The 16,312-nt window shown below is 62.6% G+C and overlaps 4 protein-coding genes across 4 annotated transcripts; 3 read left to right on the top strand and 1 right to left on the bottom strand.

Moving 5' to 3' along the window:
* The first annotated feature begins 161 nt into the window (after window positions 1–161).
* Window positions 162–6,067, top strand: ZSWIM3 (zinc finger SWIM-type containing 3). The gene is made up of 2 exons (XM_075768959.1): window positions 162–422; window positions 1,712–6,067. The coding sequence occupies exons 1-2, from the start codon at window positions 268–270 to the stop codon at window positions 3,576–3,578; spliced, it is 2,022 nt and encodes a 673-aa protein (XP_075625074.1). The 5' UTR covers window positions 162–267; the 3' UTR covers window positions 3,579–6,067.
* ZSWIM1 (zinc finger SWIM-type containing 1) lies at window positions 3,947–6,067 on the top strand. The gene has a single exon (XM_075768960.1). It carries the CDS (start codon window positions 3,947–3,949, stop codon window positions 5,639–5,641), a length of 1,695 nt encoding a protein of 564 aa, XP_075625075.1. The 3' UTR covers window positions 5,642–6,067.
* A 1,686-nt stretch (window positions 6,068–7,753) lies between these two features.
* Window positions 7,754–11,372, bottom strand: NEURL2 (neuralized E3 ubiquitin protein ligase 2). The gene is made up of 2 exons (XM_075768965.1): window positions 10,255–11,372; window positions 7,754–8,194 (listed from the first exon to the last, which is right to left on the bottom strand). Exons 1-2 carry the CDS (start codon window positions 10,934–10,936, stop codon window positions 8,079–8,081), a joined length of 798 nt encoding a protein of 265 aa, XP_075625080.1. The 5' UTR covers window positions 10,937–11,372; the 3' UTR covers window positions 7,754–8,078.
* A 141-nt stretch (window positions 11,373–11,513) lies between these two features.
* On the top strand, window positions 11,514–16,148 carry CTSA (cathepsin A). Its single transcript, XM_075768961.1, has 15 exons — window positions 11,514–11,618; window positions 11,862–12,019; window positions 12,120–12,231; window positions 12,354–12,404; window positions 12,665–12,751; window positions 12,855–13,010; window positions 13,390–13,481; window positions 13,838–13,922; window positions 14,060–14,151; window positions 14,367–14,445; window positions 14,595–14,743; window positions 14,816–14,891; window positions 15,001–15,090; window positions 15,247–15,348; window positions 15,466–16,148. Exons 1-15 carry the CDS (start codon window positions 11,568–11,570, stop codon window positions 15,547–15,549), a joined length of 1,464 nt encoding a protein of 487 aa, XP_075625076.1. The 5' UTR covers window positions 11,514–11,567; the 3' UTR covers window positions 15,550–16,148.
* Window positions 16,149–16,312: the final 164 nt, after the last annotated feature.

Raw genomic sequence — 16,312 nt, 5'->3', positions numbered from 1 at the left:
GGGCGAAGACCGCTAACTGATTGGGCCGCCGAGCCGCCAATCACTCGGTGGTAGCAGAAAACTCTGGATTAATTGGCTCGCCTCCTGCCAATCCGAAGAGAACGTCGCTGATTGGCTAGATTCAGGGTGTGGGCGGTGCCCCAGCTAGTTTAATACAGCCGGCGGGGGGAACAGGTTCTTTCCTGGGGTCGTTCCTGGAGCAGCGAAGCCGGCGGGGCCGGGCCGGGCCGGGCCGTGGTGCCAGGGGGCCCGGGCCCGGCGCCCGTCATGGAGCTGGGGGCCTGCTTCAGGAGCTACGAAGACTTCAGGCAGCGCTTCCGCGCCTACAAGCTGGCGCAGGGGTGCCGCTACGGCCTGCGGAGCTGCGTCTCCGTCCGCTGCCACAACCGGCAGCACGGCACCGCCGTCCGTGAGGATGTCATGTAAGGCTGCCCCGCCGCCGCGGCCCCGGGTCGCTGCTCGGCCCCCCCGCCCCCGTGCGTGTCCCCGCCAGGCCGGGCTGGCTCTATGGCCCAGCGGTCCCCGAGGCGGGGCTGTGGGACCAGCGCTGCTCTCCGGGCAGGGTCGGTGCCCCCGGGAGGAGGCCCCACGCGGGGGAGCGGGGCCGCGGAGCACGCCGCAGGCAGAGCCGTCAGGCAGCTCTCAACCCCCAAACCAGGGCTCTTCTGCAGGGCGTGAGCTCTTGTCTGTACCTGGCTGAATGCCTTGATAACCAGGCTGGCTGTGACTTCCGAAGGGTTGATCCTGACAGTGTTGTACACCTGCAGAGAAAAATGCTGTTGGTTATGTCATGCACTTGCTGTTTTCATAGTCTCAGCTGTTCTTGTGTCACTCTTAGCAAGCCCCGGGCTGCCTAGCTGTGTCCCAGCCCTCTCACTGCCCCCTCGATCCCAGCTGCCACTCTGCTGTCCTGTGTCTGCTGCTTAGCCCTGCCTGACTCTGCCTTTTGGTTCGACAATTCTCTCTGCCTCTTGTAGCAAAACCCACAGCTTTGATCTTTGAGGTTGCTGGCAAACTATAGCTCCTGCCTTTTTCCACTCAAGTAGCAGGATGCTAAATATTGGCATCTGTTAGCATTCCCTCGCTGCCTTTACCTCACTGCAATGGAGAGGTTTTGTCAGGTTTCCCTCCAGCAGTACTTGATTCCACAGCTTTCGCTTATCTGAGCAGGTCTAGTGATGCTGTCTTGTTTCCGTCCCAGTCAGTGGATCTGCTTGTGTGTGAAAAGGCTGCAAGGTCATTCTCCAGTTACACAACTGTTCCTCTTGCCTTCTTAAAATATAATTTAATCTCATGCCTTGAAGCCTTTCTTGCTATGTTCTAGCCTGGTCCTCCAGATGCAGAGTTGTTGCAGAAATGATATGTGCTTTAAGGGAGTAAGACACAAACACGCAGATATCAAGTTTTTGTTGATGGCTTTGCTGTTTCAGGAGAGCAGAAACAGAGGCACCATTGGGAACAAGAGCTGGGGATGCTTTGTAATGTCTGGTTGTGGCTGTTGTAACTTTTGGTTCCTTCATTTCTCCTGTGTTGAGTTTTTTTTACCCCGGGCTTTGCTGAGTAGAAAGCCATCCCACGTGTCTGAGTGGCATGCGTGGTGTTTTGTGCTCACTAATTGAATATAGAGTTGGCATGCAAGAAAAGTCAAAGTGAAATGCTAGCAGTCTACACCACCATAGCTTCCCCGGTAACGCTTTCTCAATGTTTGTAGGTTCATAAAGGTGAAGTTTGGTTGTGCCCGCACCCAAAAATACAGCAAGAAGAGAAAGCAGCAGCCCAGCTTGTGTCCAGCTTATTTTGTGTTGCAATACAACGAGGACATAGACCGGCTTGTGATCAGCGAACTGAATGACAACCATGTCCATGCGGACCCAGTGTTTTCCCTGAGCAGAGCTACCACTGCGACAGCAAGCACCACGGCACGTGGCAGCCCCACAGCAAAACTGTGTAAACAGCAGCAGGCGAGTGAGACAGAAAGCGGTGCTGCAGTGGATGAGGACTTGCACGTGGTCACGGGACAACCAGTGGACAGGGTGCCTGTTCCATACAGGGCTCCTGCACTCCCTGAGGCAGCAAAGGAGAACGCTTCGGCCTCTGCGCTCGTCAGGGTTGCTGAGGTCATGAAAACCTTCCTGAGGGTGGATGGGGGCTCACTGGCCTCAATTAGTGCAAACACCGACCATGGTCTGGACAGACTCAGCTTCCAGACCAGCAAGATGAAGAGCTCATTTATGCAGTTCCCCGAAAGCCTCCTGCTGCACAGGGTGCCAAGTGAGGGGGAACACGTTCTCTACGCTTTCCTTGTTGAGAGTGAGGAGCGAGTGGGAAAAGTGGTGCACTTGTCACTGCTGAAGGATGACACAGGACACAGCGTCAAGAAAATGCTGACAGTCTTCAAGGAGTTCAACCCTGAGTGGCAAAAAGTCCAGGCTGTTTTTGTGGATGTGTCCTTCTTTCACAAAGCCATCCTCCATGAGCTCTTTCCCTCTGCTCAGGTGCTCCTTTCTGTCTATCACACTGTCCGACTGCTCGAGAAGAGTGTGAAGGAAGCAGAAATCTCCTCTTCCTTCAAGGAGAACTTGACGCTGGCCTTGCACAAGGCCGTGTTTTCCCCTTCAGCTGCAAGTCTGGATGCCCTGTCCCAGCTGGTGAAGTACGTGGTCAGCCCGGAGCTCTATGACTACCTGCAAGCCAACTGGTTCTCCTGCGAGCTGCTGTGGTGCATGCACAGAGAAAAAGGTCTGTACTCCTGTGACACGCACATGGACAGCCTGGACCTCATCACACACCGAATATCGGGTCTCTTTGGCCAGCAGCCGTCCTTGGAGGCAAGTGTTCTTTGTTTTCTGGAGTGTGCAGACTCCCTTGATTGCAGAGGCTTGGAAAGCCTGAACTGGGATTTGTCAAGCACCGAGGATGGTGGGAGCAGCCTCTGGGAGAAGCCGAACACGCATGCTGGTGCTGCGGCAGAACCAGGCCCTGTTTCTGGCTGTCCGACTCTTGCTGAGCGCCCTGAGCCTGCCAAGCCGGCTGCTGCAGCAGGGACAGGCTGCATGCTGGCTGCACTCCGGGAAAGCTGCACAGACCTGGGCTACTGGCTGTGCCTGAAGGAGTGGGAGGTGGTGCAGACATCCACCCAGCTGCTCAGCCCCGCACCAGGCGGCCTCGTGGTTCGGCTGCTGGAAGACGCGCACCGGGCGAGCCTGGACTGCCGGAGCTGCAGCTGTTGCTTCCACCGTCGCTACCGGCTCCCCTGTAGGCACATCCTGGCCGTGCTGCAGGCGCACCGGGGCCGTGTGGAGGAAGGCATGGTGTGCAGGCGCTGGCAGAGGAGGTACCAGCAGCTCCCGGTCCCCAGGGACAGCCTCCTGGGCCGTGGCGGGGGCTCGGTGGGCGGCCAGGGGGAGCGAGTCCAGTCCCTCAGCCTAGAGCTGGCCAACCTGCTGATGCAGTGCGAGGGGGAGGAGCTGGAGGAGCGCAGCTCCGCGCTGGCAGCGATCCTGGCTGCTTGGGCTCGGTCACCGGGGCCGGGGGAGGCGGCCGGGAAAGAGCAGGTGCCCCCCCACTGCTCCGGGTAATGGGAGTACCGAGGAGACGTGTGATGGCAGTGGGGAGCTCCCGACGGTCCCCGGCCCTCTGCGCCGTACAGCGCCCGCGCCCTCCGGTCGCGCCGCCCCGGCAGCGATGTGCTGCGTCCAGCCGGTACCGGCGGGTGGTGCGGGGGTCCCGCTCAGCCGGCAGAGGGCCCCGAGCGCTGCCTGACGTCACGGCGCACCCCACGGTGATTGGTGGCGTCCCTGGCGGAGAGCGGGGCTTGCCGGGATCTACTCCCCGGAAGGGAGCGGGGCATGCCGGGATGCACTCCCTTGGGGGGGGGTGGAGCGGGGCATGCCGGGATATGTCCCCCCGGTAGCAGCGGTCTGACCCGACCCTGCCAGGGCTGGCGATGGCGCAGGCCCCGCCGGGCCCGGGCCGCGGCTCCCTGGTGACCTACGAGCTGGGCGCGGGCGGCAGCATGGCCTCTGTCAGCTTCCAGAGCGCCGCCATGGGCAGCGTCTTCGCCCGCTTCCCCCGGGCGCTGCTGGTGCACCGGGCCGCTGGGCCGGCAGGCCGGGCGCTCTATGTCTTCCTGGTGGCCGAGCCGGCCCCGACGCTGCGGGGTGGCATGACCAGGGTAGTGCATCTTGCTGTCCCACGGGATGAGTCGGTGGGAAGCCTGGCCCGTGTGTACGGGGCATTCAGGGCCTTCAACCCTGCCTGGGCCGAGACCCAGCTCCTCCTGGTGGGCCCCGGCCTCCCCCAGCAGCCAGCGCTCGCCCAGGCCTTTCCCACAGCGGAGGTGCAGCTCTCTGTCTTCCACCTCTGCAAGCACCTGCAGCAGCAGATCCAGCAGCTGGCCTTGGAGGGCCGCACCGAGCGACTGATCCTGGCCGCCCTGAGCGACACCATGTCCGCAGCTACCAAGAGCAGCCGCAGGAAGATGCACGCCCTTCTGAGGGACCTCGTGATGCCAGACTTGCCTCAGCTCCATATTCACTGGCTGCTCAATGATGAGATCTGGGCCGCACACAGGGAGAGGAGTTGGGGGCAGAGCAGTGACTACTTTAGGGACCTGGAGTTGGTCACCCAGGGGTTAAGCCAGGTTTTCAGTGCTGGGCTCTCTCTGGAGAGCTGCATCACCTCCTTAGCCCAGCACTACCAAAAGTGTGTTTCTAAGAGCCCTCCTGATGCCTTGATGCACTCTGCTCCCCATCCTGATCACCATGCTGCTCGGGGAGCTTCCCAAAGCCTGCCTGCCTCGGGTCTGCCTCTCACCTCTCTGGCGTGCCAGGGTAAGCCATCTCAGAACTCTGTCCAGGCCTCCCCCACCACCACCGCAGCAGCGCAGCAGCCAGTGGAAGCCTCTCTCACAGCTGCTAAAAATCCTGTGATTGTTCTCCAGAGTCCACCAGAAGCTCCTCTGCTCCCCACAGCTCTTCAGCCAGAAGCCCCCCAGGCTTTCCTCCTCCAGAGTGAGCCTGTCAGCCCTCAGTCCTTGTTACATCCTTCATCTCCTGTGGCTAAACTGGAGGCCATGGAAAACCTGGAGGGTGACAGTGAAGAGGAGATTAACCGAGGGACTGAAGAATGCATCAAGCAGTCTTTGAATGCTATTTGCACGGATCCTGCTGCCCGGCTGTGCCTGAGCGAGTTTGCGGTGGTTCAGAAGTCTGTGCAGCTGATAGGCACTGAGGAGGATGCTCTCAGCATCCAGGTCCTGGAGGATGCCCACAGGGTGGACCTGAAAGGCCTGAGCAGCTGCACTTGCCACTTCAACCAGGTCTTCCAGCTGCCCTGCCGGCACATCTTGGCTGTGCTGAATTCAGATAGGAAGACCTTGCAGCCGGAGATGCTCAGCAGACAGTGGCAGAAGGGATGTGATGCCTGTCAGGCCGGGCAAGATAGTGCTGATGGCCTCTTGGAGGTCCTGAAGAGCTCCTGGAATGAGTCTTTGGATAAATCCCTGGTGGTGTCCTTTCTCACGGCGGAGATCAGCCGGCTTCTCACCCACTGCAGCGGGGAGGAGTTTGAGCACAGGTACAGGACCCTCCGGGAGCTGGCTGACAGCTGGATTGGGCCCTACGTCAAGGTGAAGCTGTAGCACTGAGTGGGAGCTGAGCTGGCCGCTCTGTGTGCGGGTCCTCGGGAGCGCTGGTGCAGGAGCCTGTTCACCACTCCACCGGTGTCCCGGCTTCCACCTTTACTCCCCTCAGCCTGTCACTTCCTTGGGGCTCAGCATGGAAGGGGCAGTTTAGGTCCTTTATCTGCTGATTGAGCGTTGCATCTTGCAGGGGGCAGCTGGGGAACCGGCTTGGGAACTCCTGATCATGCTGGATGGGTAACCAGTCGCTGACCTGGCTAACAGATGTGGCTGGGAGCCAGCCACGGGTGGTGCGGCATGGGAGATGATGGTATAATAACATGTGACAAAATTATTTGATCTGTGGCCAGTGCCTGCAGGTTCTTCCAGCATCCAGCTGTGACGCATTGTGCAACAAAGCCAATAAATTGGCCTTGTATCGCTTGGGAGCTGCGTCTGTGTCTGTGCCAGCTGCGGCCGCCCCTCCCTGCCAACGGGACGGTGGGGTTCCGTGAGATCAGGCAGGGCTTTGAACGGTGCTTCTTGGAGGTCTTGTCTCATTGCGATGCTCTCCAGTTAGTGGAACGAGCCTGCTTGTTAGGAGGCAGCAGATCCAGAGGGTGGCAATCTCTGCTGCGGGCAGCATGGCCCATGGTCTGGAGCAGAGGAGTTGTTTGTCTGGTTACGGCAGCTGCTTTCAATTCCTCCAAAAGGGGAACCCGCCCTCCCTTGTCAACAGCTCAGTGTGCTGGGGGAGGCGGGAGGGATGCTGGGGGTCACAGCAGTGCAAACAAAGCTGCGGTGAGGTGGAGAGCAAAGGCTTTAAACACATGGGGTGGGGGAGGAAAACATACCAAGAAGAGCAAACAAGCCCTGGCCCTCGGGCGTTGCTCTCAGGCTGGGTGAGCTCCCCATCCCCTCTCACCAGTGAGAACAACCCCAGCACCCGCAGCTCCAAATCCCGTCATGCTGGGACGTGGCAGGGGGGCGTCAGAGCCCTCATTGCTGTGGTTCAGTCACCATTAGTGTTTTCTGTAATCTGCACTGCCTTTGTTAACATTTTGGTTTCGGTAGAGTTGACCTGTCACAGGAGTAGGACTGCTGCGTGGTTGGGGATTTCCTCTTGATCGAGGGTTTTGTAACATTATCTGATACTATCAAATCCCTCTGACTAAATATAGTGTATTGTTTCCTAAAACACCTTTCTGTAAACTTGGAGCTGCTTGTTTCACCCCTCAGCTGTGCTGTAGAAGAGGCCTGGAAGGCCCTGCCTGCTGGCCCCCTCACCATCTCTCTTCCTGACACGTGTGGGCACCCCTCCAGTTTTCGGAGGGCTCTTCCCTTTGCCTCTTGCTCTGCACAGCTCTGACCCTGCCTCCCCTCCCAGCCTGGCACAGGCGCTGCAGTAACGCCAGCTGCCATCCCCACTGGCCGGAGGATGAGGGGTCTGGAGGAGGGCCCGGTGCCAGCTCCTGGAGCTGGGGAGCGCAGGGATCCCATCCCCAGCCGGCAAGGTCACCGTGACTGGCTCTGTGGCTGAGCAATGAGTGCTGTAGCATGGCTCCCTGGGTGCTGTGGGTTTCCCTCCAGCATCCTCCCTGCTGGGAGCACAGGAAATAACTCATCCCCACTCTCAGGGTAAACATCTTTCCCAAGAACGAAACTGCCTGGCTGGGACAAGCACTTGGCTGTAATTTACCCTCTGCGTGAGCATCAGGCTGTTCCCTCCTACGCTGCGCCTGGCCCAGCCCTTGCTCTGATCCACCCGGGTGATCCCAGCTTCGTTCATGTGCCCAGCTTCGTTCCTTGCTGGAGGGGGGGGCTGCTGAAGCATGGGGGAGTCCCATCCCCCCAAGCATGTCTTTGATGGGACTCTTCCCACCTTACTGGAAGGCAGGTCCCCTGAAGCAGCCCCTGCAGCCACATGAAATGCCCTGACATGGAAGGGGAAGAAAGTCCCCTTGGCTGAGGACAAAAAACCCAAAACCACAGCTTCATCTCACAGACAGGAGCTGGGCAGCACCAGTGGTTAGCGCAGCCCTGATGGCAGGAGGCTGTGGTGCAGGTCAGGCAGCAACCCCTGCTGCCCCTGCCTTGCTTTATGCACCAGCACTCCCCAGAGTGTGTTTGCTTTCTAGCTGGAAGCTCTTTATTGCTCGTTCTGCCCAGTACCACCCTCCTGACTGCACACCGGCCCTGTCACACCCATCTGCGCGGAGTGAAGTCCCTCTGGTTCTCTGCCGCGCTGCCCATGCTCTCGTGTCAGCCCTTCAGCAGCATATGCTGTGCATCCACTCACCCTGGGGGCGAGGGGGCTGCATGCCGGTGGGTCCCGGGAGGTGGAGGGGGCAGTGGGGGGCATAGGGGCAGTGGGGGGCATAGGGCCCAGGCAGCCTGCTGGCCATCTCTGGTGGGGCTGTCAGCACGGGGAACAGCCCGGGGCAGTGCCCTCGACACCTCACTCATGTTTGCAGAAGCTCTTTAGCGGCGGGGGCAGGTCCAGGCCGTCAATGGCCAAGCGGTGGACAATGTGCTTCTGGATGACCAGCCGGCAGAGAGTCTGCAGGGAGGGAACTGGAAGAGAACAGAAAGAAGCAGCTGAGCTGGCCGAGTCACTGGTGAGGCCAAGAGCAGAGGGCTATGGAAGAGATGGGCCCCGAGGCTCCCCAGGGGAGTGAGGTCTCACATGCCCATGCTGCATTTTCCTTTCACCCCACTCCTATGGTCCGCTTACACCAGCGCTGGTGTCAGGCTGCCGGGTGGGTGCCTGCAGGCTGGGGCTGTGCTGCCTGCAGAGACCGGTGATAACTTTGCAACAACCATCCTCTGAGCCATTCCCGTGGCCACCCGCAGAGGCTCTGCCCTGTTCCTGTGACACGCGTCCCTGTGGGATTCCTCTTTCTGGAGCCCTTGGTGGCTCAGCAGCGTGGGTGCAATTAGCTGCGGCCAGCGCTCTCCTCAGATTTTAAATAAGAGCTGACTCAGGCACAGCCTGTGGGCCTTGGTTCATCCGCTGCCTCCAAGAGCCAAACCGGAGCAGAGCACCCCAGGCCAGAGCGGAGACGCAGGTGGGACCCGGCTGTTTCTCCCGCTCGCAGCTGAGCACCTCTCCAGCTGTGGGGCTGGTGCCTTCGGGGACTCGTGCCAGCACTGGGCAGAGCTGAGCTCTGCCGAGCACAACCCCGCTGGGCCCAGCTGGCTCCCGACCTTGGGGCTGTTTTTGGATGGCTGGAGGGCTTATCTCTGCCTCAGCGGCACAGGGCTGCGTGTGCCGAGTGCTGGATGATGGGTGGCAGATGCCCTTTGCCTCTCCTGTCCCCCCCGTCCCCCTCACCGCATTGCACATTGCCAGCAGCTCCGCTGCTCACTTCTGGTTTTCACTTCACCAGCCAGACCCTGCCCAGGAACAGAACCGCACTGAGACTAATTCTTAAACCCTGCGGAAGTGTTGCAAAAGCCAGAGCTACTGAAATCTTAGTGGAGGGGAGGAAGCCAGATTGTGCCTCTGCAGCGGTGCCTGTGCCAGCCATGGTGCTCATACGGATCCACAGCCCGTGGCCACGGCAGGAGGGGGCAGCTCTCCCAGAGGTAGGTGCTGCCAGCACCAGTCCCTTGCGAACGGCCGGGGATGGGCTCTCTGAGGCGACTCAGCAGCCTGCTGTGGCATGCTCCATCTAGTCGCCCCAGGGACTCTCGGGCACATTTAACCTCCCTGTTCAAATAATCCAGCTCACAGCAGCTGGCAGGGAGAATCCTGGATTTCAGCCTTGAGACAGAAGCAGCTGAACTTTGCACCAGCAAGAAAAGCGGTGGCTCCCAGCAGTCAGGGGCAGCCAGCACCCAGGCGCTAGCTCTCCTCCTGGCTCTCACCTAATCCTCAGCATCTGCTGATTTTTCCAGTATGGTGCTAATTAACTTTTATTAGCCTGATTCCTCACAAGACCCAGTGACCAGCACTAGCCTTCCCGGCCCCTCCCCAGCCAGCCAAGGGATATTGCCCAATCTCCAACAACATCACGGGGTGTCTGCCCAGGGCACCCCGCAGCCGGGGCACATGGCAGGCGCGGGGGCACAGTGCGCGTGCCAGGGCGGGCCGTGGGGCACAGCCGGATGTTTTGATGCTGAGGCAGTATGTCATTTGTCCTTGGGGCAAGGCTGGGCACGGCGAGGGCTCACCAGCCCCCAAGAAGCAGTTCCATGAGTGCCAGCGTGACCAGATGGGCTCTGGTCAGGGGCATCTGTCTGTTTGGGGATGAGTGTGGTGCTGCGGGGGCACAGCTCTGCGGTTGCAGCCCCCGGTCCGGAGCAGCCCAGACAACCCGCCCCCATCGCTCCGCTCAGGAAGGGGCAACCAGGCTGGGCTCTGCCCCGACCGCCACTGATGGGAGCTGGTGCAAGCTTTCCCCCTGCGCAGCAGAGCTTTCAGAAGACACTGCATGTCAGTGGCAGTGTGGGGTCTTGCCTGCGCCCTGCAGGGGCCGGGCCTCTCCTGTGCCCTCTACCCCGTGTCCCTCTGCCCCGTAGCACACTCTGACGCTCCCACTGCTGAGGACTATGAGGTGACCCCACTGGAGACCCCCCCCCCAAGCTCCTGGCCCGTGCAGGATGTGCCCCGGGGAGGGACAGGTACCTACAGCCGTATTCCACTGGGATGACCCGGACGCTCTTGGTGGAGGCGAAGACGTCGACCACGGCATAGAGCGGGCGGGTGACGGGCAGGCGCCTGGCACTTGGCCCCATGTCCTCTCCATTGATGATGATGTGCATGTCGGCAGTGCCATCGGGCTGCGGGGCGTACAGCACGCCGATCCGGCTGCGCCGGGCGGTCGCAGGCAGCACGTTCATCTTGTACAGGTCATCCAGGATGTGGCTGTAGCGCCCGGGCCTGCTGCGTCCCACCAGCGTGTCACGGGGGATCCTCACCCGCTCAATCAGCAGGAAGGGCTCCCAGGGGGGACCCCGTGCCCGCGCCGGTGCCTCCTCCCCCTCTGCCGTAACGCGGTTGTGGCTCCGGGTGATAGCAAACACCCAGGTGTCCCCCATGTTGACCAGGTCCGGCAGCGAGTACTCGGGCACCACCTCCAGGCTCTGGGGGTCGAGGGCCGTCAGCCCCACGCGCAGGTGCCCGCACCAGCCCAGCTCCTTCTCTTCGATCTCCACCAGGAAGATCTGCCCGGGCGCCAGCGGCTCCTGGCTGAAGCAGATCCCGTTGGCGAAGCTCTCCACCCGGGTGGCCCGCGTGCGCGAGGCGTCCAGGCGGACGTTGGTGCCGTGGACGCGGTGGAAGCGCGCGGCCAGGCGGCACCGGGCAGCCATCGCCGCCGCTACTATTTTTAACCATCTCCGTCACAGCTGCTGCGAGGCGGCGATGGCCCTTCCAGGCAGGGACAGCTGGGGGTGGCTCGGAGGGGTCCTAGTGCCGCGGGGGAGGGCGGGAGGGGACCCTGCCCCTGGCTGCTCCCACCGGCCTCTCCGGGCCCGCGGGGGCTCCACGCGGTGTCGGGGTGCCCGGCTGTGCCCAGCGTCGCCTGGCAGTGCCCGGTGGCACCCAGCTGTAACCGGTGGTGCCCGGCGGCACCCGGCTGTGCCCGTCGGTGCCCACCGGGCCGCCGCACCCCCCGCCGCCGCCTGCCGCCGTCGCGCCCGCAGGGGGCTGAGGGCTCCCGCCGGGGCCGGCTCCCCGCTCCCTCCCGTGCCAGGGCTCCCCGCGCCGCGGGCACCGGGGGGGGTCCTGCGTGGTGGCGCGGGACAGGGCACCGCGTGGCGCCGGGAGCGCGGCCGCCCCCCCCCCCCCCCCGGGGTCCCGTCCCGCGGGTCGGGGCCGGAGCCGCTCCCACGTGCGCGCACGGGACCGGAGCAATGGGCCGGGCGTCTCCGGGGCGCTGATTGGTCGCTGCGACACCCCGCCCCGCTCACGTGAGCAACGGAGGTCATATGGGCGGGTGTCATGTGCCGGCCGGGATCGCCGCCTGCGGGAGCAGCGCCGGGAGCCGCCGGGGTCAGCGGGACGGGACGGGACGGGACGGAGGCTGGGCGGGCGGCGGCACCACTGCGCCGGGGCGGGGGGGCACCAGACCAGCCCGACACCGGGGGAGCGGGGCTGGGACCGGGGGCGGCCGGTGGGACAGCCGGGGCCAGGGCTGTGGCAGTCGGGTCGGGTGCGGGGCAGCCGTGGGGCGCTGCCGGGGCCGCGGCCGTTGCCGGCGAGCAGCGCCCCGACCTCCCCTTCCGCTCACCGCAGATGGGGCCGGTGCTGCTGTGCGCGCTGCTGCTGGGGCTGAGCCGGGCCGCCCCCCGGGACCACGAGGTGGCCTTCCTGCCGGGGCTGGCCAAGCAGCCCTCCTTCCGGCACTTCTCGGGCTACCTCTGCGCCGGGCCGGGCAAGCACCTGCACTACTGGTACGTGAGGCCGGTACCGGGACTGGTGCCGTGCTGTGCCCAGAGCAGCCAGGGTGGGGGCCTGGCCGGGCACCAGGCACTGACAACCATGTGTCCGCAGGTTTGTGGAGGCCCAGAGCAACCCCCAGAGCAGCCCCCTGGTGCTGTGGCTGAACGGGGGCCCTGGCTGCAGCTCTATGGAGGGCTTCCTGAAGGAGCACGGCCCCTTCGTGGTCAGTAGTTGCAGCCGGCCCGTGGCTCCGGGCCACTGGGGGCTGGCAGGCTGCGTGGCACAAGCCATCCTGCTGGGCCCAGCCTGGTTGTGCCCATCGGTCGCTGCTTTCTGCTTCCCCAGATCCAGCCCGATGGGGTCACGCTGAAGTACAATGACTACGCCTGGAACAAGGTACGGGGGCAGGCGGCTGCTGCTCTCCACAGCTGTGGGGAGACGGTGGCTCTGACCTAGTTCCTTCTGCCCTCTCCATGGAGCTGAGTCTCCCGCAAGACCCCTTCCCAATATACCCTTCTCTCAAGTCTGCTGTCAAGCAAGGCACGAATGTGCCCCATCCCCATTGCAGCCCCGGGGCAGGCTGGGCACCCGTGGGAGCCCTCTGCTTTGCCGAGCCAGGAGGAGGTCTCCATTGATCTCCTCTGCTGTCCCTGTAGATTGCCAACATACTCTACCTGGAGTCCCCCGCTGGTGTTGGCTTCTCCTACTCCGAGGACAAGAAGTACACCACGAACGACACCGAGGCGAGTGACCCAGGCTGCTGGGAGGGATCTGTCTCCTGTCTGCCCCAGCCTGGGCGCTGGTGGTCCTGCCCTACCGCCTGACCCCATCTCCTCCTGCCTGCAGGTTGCTCGCAACAACTACCTGGCGCTGAAGGACTTCCTCCGGCTCTTCCCTGAGTACTCCAAGAACGATCTCTTCCTCACGGGGGAGAGCTATGGGGGCGTCTACATCCCCACACTGGCAGAGTGGGTGATGCAGGACCCCAGCCTCAACCTGAAGGTGAGCAGCTGGGCTCTGCCACTGGCCTGGGCTGAGCCGGGGAGCAGAGGGTTTGACGTGGCCTTGCTGGGGTTCTTGAGCGGTACCAGGGCTGGGGACTGGCCGTGCAGCCAGCGTGCGGGACCACCTCTGGGGCATTGGGTGGGTCTGGTGCCGCAGCCTTTCATCTTTTCCTGGGGTGCTGGCAGCAGCTGCTGGCGGACGTGTCTGTCCCTGCCGAGTGGGACCCAGGGGAGCGTTCTCAGGCACCCCCGACCCTTCCTGTTCCCTCTGTGGAGTAAACAGTGCTGCATCTGCTTCCTGCCTGCCGCTGCTTGCTGCTGCAGCTGCCCTGTGGGGAGCTGGAACACAACAGAGTTGTTTTCTTCTTGCCTCGCAGGGAATCGCTGTGGGAAATGGCCTCTCCTCCTACGAGATCAATGACAACTCTTTGGTTTACTTTGCCTATTACCACGGCCTGCTGGGGACCGAGTAAGAGGAGGGGGAGAGCAGCTGGAGGGGGGAGCACTGCTGCTAGATGTGCCGTCCCTGTGTGAGCAAGATGGGGGCATGGCCTGGGATGGGGCTGGCTGAGTCGGTGGTGTGTGAGACAAGGGAAGGTCCTGGCCTGACTTGGGCCAACAGTTGGGCTGTGGAGATAGCCCCTTGTCCTGGGCAGCTCTCCATGGCGCATTTGTTCATGGGTCACGCAGGGCACTGGGCTGAGCCGTGTGCTGTGTGGCCACTGGGCAGGGAGCCTGCCGTGTGGCTGTGGCCTCGGCCACTGGCTTTGTGTCAGTGCTGCCATCTGGGCAGTGCAGTCCAAGTGCCCTGGTCTCTGCCCGCAGGCTGTGGAGGGACTTGCAGGCCTTCTGCTGCTCCCAAGGGCAGTGCAACTTCCACGACAATTCCAACCTGAACTGCACGCTCAAGGTGAGGGGAGCCAGAGCCCCTGAGCGCATGCCCAGCACCGGTGTCTATGAGCAGCACTCATCTGCCTGGCTCTCGATGGGCCCACGGTCCCTCAAGCATCCTACTGAGTCCCAAATCCTTCTTGTGGCTTGTTGCAGATGGAGGAGACGATTCAGATTGTAGAGGAGTCCGGCCTCAACATCTACAACCTCTATGCCCCGTGCGATGGTGGTGTCCCTGGGAGCATGAGGTGAGGGTGGCCCTAGGGGAGACGGGTCTCCGGGCACTGGCTCGCTTTGGTTTGCAGCACGTGGGGTCCTGGCTGGCAGAGGGATGTAGCGGGCTGGGCAGGGGCCCCTCTGGGACAGGTGAACTTTGGCTGCTGTCACGGACTGCTCCAAGGAGGGCCCTAAGCCCTTGTTTCTCCAGAGCTTTCAGCCTGTCCCGTGCTCATTCTGGCTGCAGGTACGAGGGTGACTATCTCATCACACATGACCTGGGCAACTCCTTCATCCGGATGCCGATGAGGTTCTCCTGGCGGCAGGTGAGCCTGGATGCCCGTGCCACCAGGCTGTGAGTGTCCCCTGCCCAGCCAGCGGTGCTGCCGGTGGGCAGGAGGGGGCAGAGCGTGGCTGCTCCTGTGGGGCAGCACCACGTGCTGCTGCAGCACGGAGTCTCCAAACTCTCTCCTAGAACCTGTTCCGGATGCCAGTAGCCCGGAAGAAGGTCCGGATGGACCCACCCTGCACCAACTCCACAGCCCTCAGTGCGTATCTGAACTCCCCAGAGGTGAAGAAGGCTCTCCACATCTCCCCTGACGCCCCAGAGTGGCAGGTGTGCAGGTGAGCAAGCTCCTGGTGGGGAGGGACCACTGCAAGCGTGAGCACTGTGTGACACCAACACTTCCTCCGCAGCTTCGAGGTGAACCGCAGCTATAAGCGCCTGTACATGCAGATGAATGACCAGTACCTGAAGCTGCTCGGAGCCACGGTGCGTGCAGTGGAGCCCACTGGGCCCTGGGACCGGCTCTGGCAAACCAGCCTCCTGCCTGGCCAGGGCTGCTCCCCTGCGAAACGCTCACCCTCCTTCTGTTCTGCAGAAATACCGGATCCTGGTGTACAACGGGGACGTCGACATGGCCTGCAACTTCCTCGGGGATGAGTGGTTTGTGGACTCCCTCTGCCAGAAGGTAAATGGGCAGAGGAGGGCCTAGGCCAGGCTAGTCACCAGCTCCAGGCTATGTAGTTGGCTGCATGTCGGGGCTGGCTGCGGCAAGGCCATGGGCAGGGCTGTGGCCGCCTGCCTCAGGCAGCCAGGACACTGAGGGCGCTGTCACCGGTCCCAGGTGCAGGTGGCTCGCCGGCCCTGGCTCTACACTGAAGGAGGTGAGAACCAGATTGGGGGCTTCGTGAAGGAATTCACCAACATCGCCTTCCTCACCGTCAAGGTAGGGCTGAGGGGCAGCGCCAGACTGAAGCGGTGCTGGCTGGGCTCTGGGCAGCCTCGGTGCTCGCAGGGCAGTGGCAGCCCCGTGGCCAGCACTGACCTGCCACCTGTTTCACAGGGAGCTGGCCACATGGTGCCCACGGACCGGCCACTTGCTGCCTTCACCATGTTCAGCCGCTTCATTAAGAACGAGCCTTATTAGGAGCTGTGGAGGCAGCGCCTGGCGCCCCGGCTGCCCTCACCACCCAGCACTTCCCACACAGCCCATCCTCGCTGCTGCTCAGCTGTGCCAGGGCTCCCCACACCATGAAATGAGTCACTCCTGCAGCGGGGGCTCCCCCCTCCAGCCCAGGGGTGGAGGATGGGGCTGCCTGCGGTGGGTGCAGACTGAGGGGCGAGGAGTCCCAGGGGCTCTGCCTTGCTGGGTGAGGAGTAGTGCCCCTGCTGCAGCCGCCTCCTCGTTTGTGGCTTCCTGTCTCGCCTCCTCCCTGGCTGGGGAGGCAGCTACTTCCCTCCTAGGAAGGGAGCAGCCCCCACCACTTCCCCTCTGCCCCGCAGCCCCTGCACGCACACAGCCCTGGGCAGGCTCCGAGGCAGCTGCCCCCTGCTAGGAAAGCACAGTTCACGTGGCGGCTGCGGGCAGCTGGGCACTGCTCCTGCAGGGACTTTCTGCTCCCCTCCAACCCGCTCGCACATCTGATCCTGGTGAAGGAGGTGTACTGTGAAGACAATCCCACCACCCACTCACTGCCTGGGGCATGCGGTGCTCCTGGGAACTCGCAATAAACTCTCTGAACAAGGTGGTTCTGCTCCTCATTGCCCAGCTCCTCATGCTACTCTGCTACCCCCTGCTTTGCTTTCCTTTGCTCTCTGAGGAGCACCACTACGTGCCGAGGTTCCAGCAGAGGTGAGTGCCGGCATGCCATGCTGGGGAGCCAGGGCCTGTTCCCCCCTCTCTGCAGGGG

This window comes from Balearica regulorum, chromosome 16, assembly GCF_011004875.1.
Source record: "Balearica regulorum gibbericeps isolate bBalReg1 chromosome 16, bBalReg1.pri, whole genome shotgun sequence".
In the NCBI taxonomy this organism is placed as follows: Eukaryota; Metazoa; Chordata; class Aves; order Gruiformes; family Gruidae; genus Balearica; species Balearica regulorum.
This window is presented reverse-complemented; position numbering and strand designations above follow the sequence as displayed.

What these genes read in the sequence shown, in the direction of transcription:
- CTSA (XM_075768961.1), top strand. Translation starts at nt 11,568, where the DNA reads ATGTGCCGGCCGGGATCGCCGCCTGCGGGAGCAGCGCCGGGAGCCGCC. An exon ending in ACACCACGAACGACACCGAG is followed by an intron (nt 12,752 to 12,854) that starts GCGAGTGACCCA and finishes TCCTGCCTGCAG; the next exon opens with GTTGCTCGCAACAACTACCT. An exon ending in TGAGGTTCTCCTGGCGGCAG is followed by an intron (nt 14,446 to 14,594) that starts GTGAGCCTGGAT and finishes ACTCTCTCCTAG; the next exon opens with AACCTGTTCCGGATGCCAGT.
- NEURL2 (XM_075768965.1), bottom strand. Translation starts at nt 10,936, where the DNA reads ATGGCTGCCCGGTGCCGCCTGGCCGCGCGCTTCCACCGCGTCCACGGC. An exon ending in CATCCCAGTGGAATACGGCT is followed by an intron (nt 8,195 to 10,254) that starts GTAGGTACCTGT and finishes GTTCTCTTCCAG; the next exon opens with TTCCCTCCCTGCAGACTCTC.
- ZSWIM3 (XM_075768959.1), top strand. Translation starts at nt 268, where the DNA reads ATGGAGCTGGGGGCCTGCTTCAGGAGCTACGAAGACTTCAGGCAGCGC. An exon ending in GCCGTCCGTGAGGATGTCAT is followed by an intron (nt 423 to 1,711) that starts GTAAGGCTGCCC and finishes CAATGTTTGTAG; the next exon opens with GTTCATAAAGGTGAAGTTTG.
- ZSWIM1 (XM_075768960.1), top strand. Translation starts at nt 3,947, where the DNA reads ATGGCGCAGGCCCCGCCGGGCCCGGGCCGCGGCTCCCTGGTGACCTAC.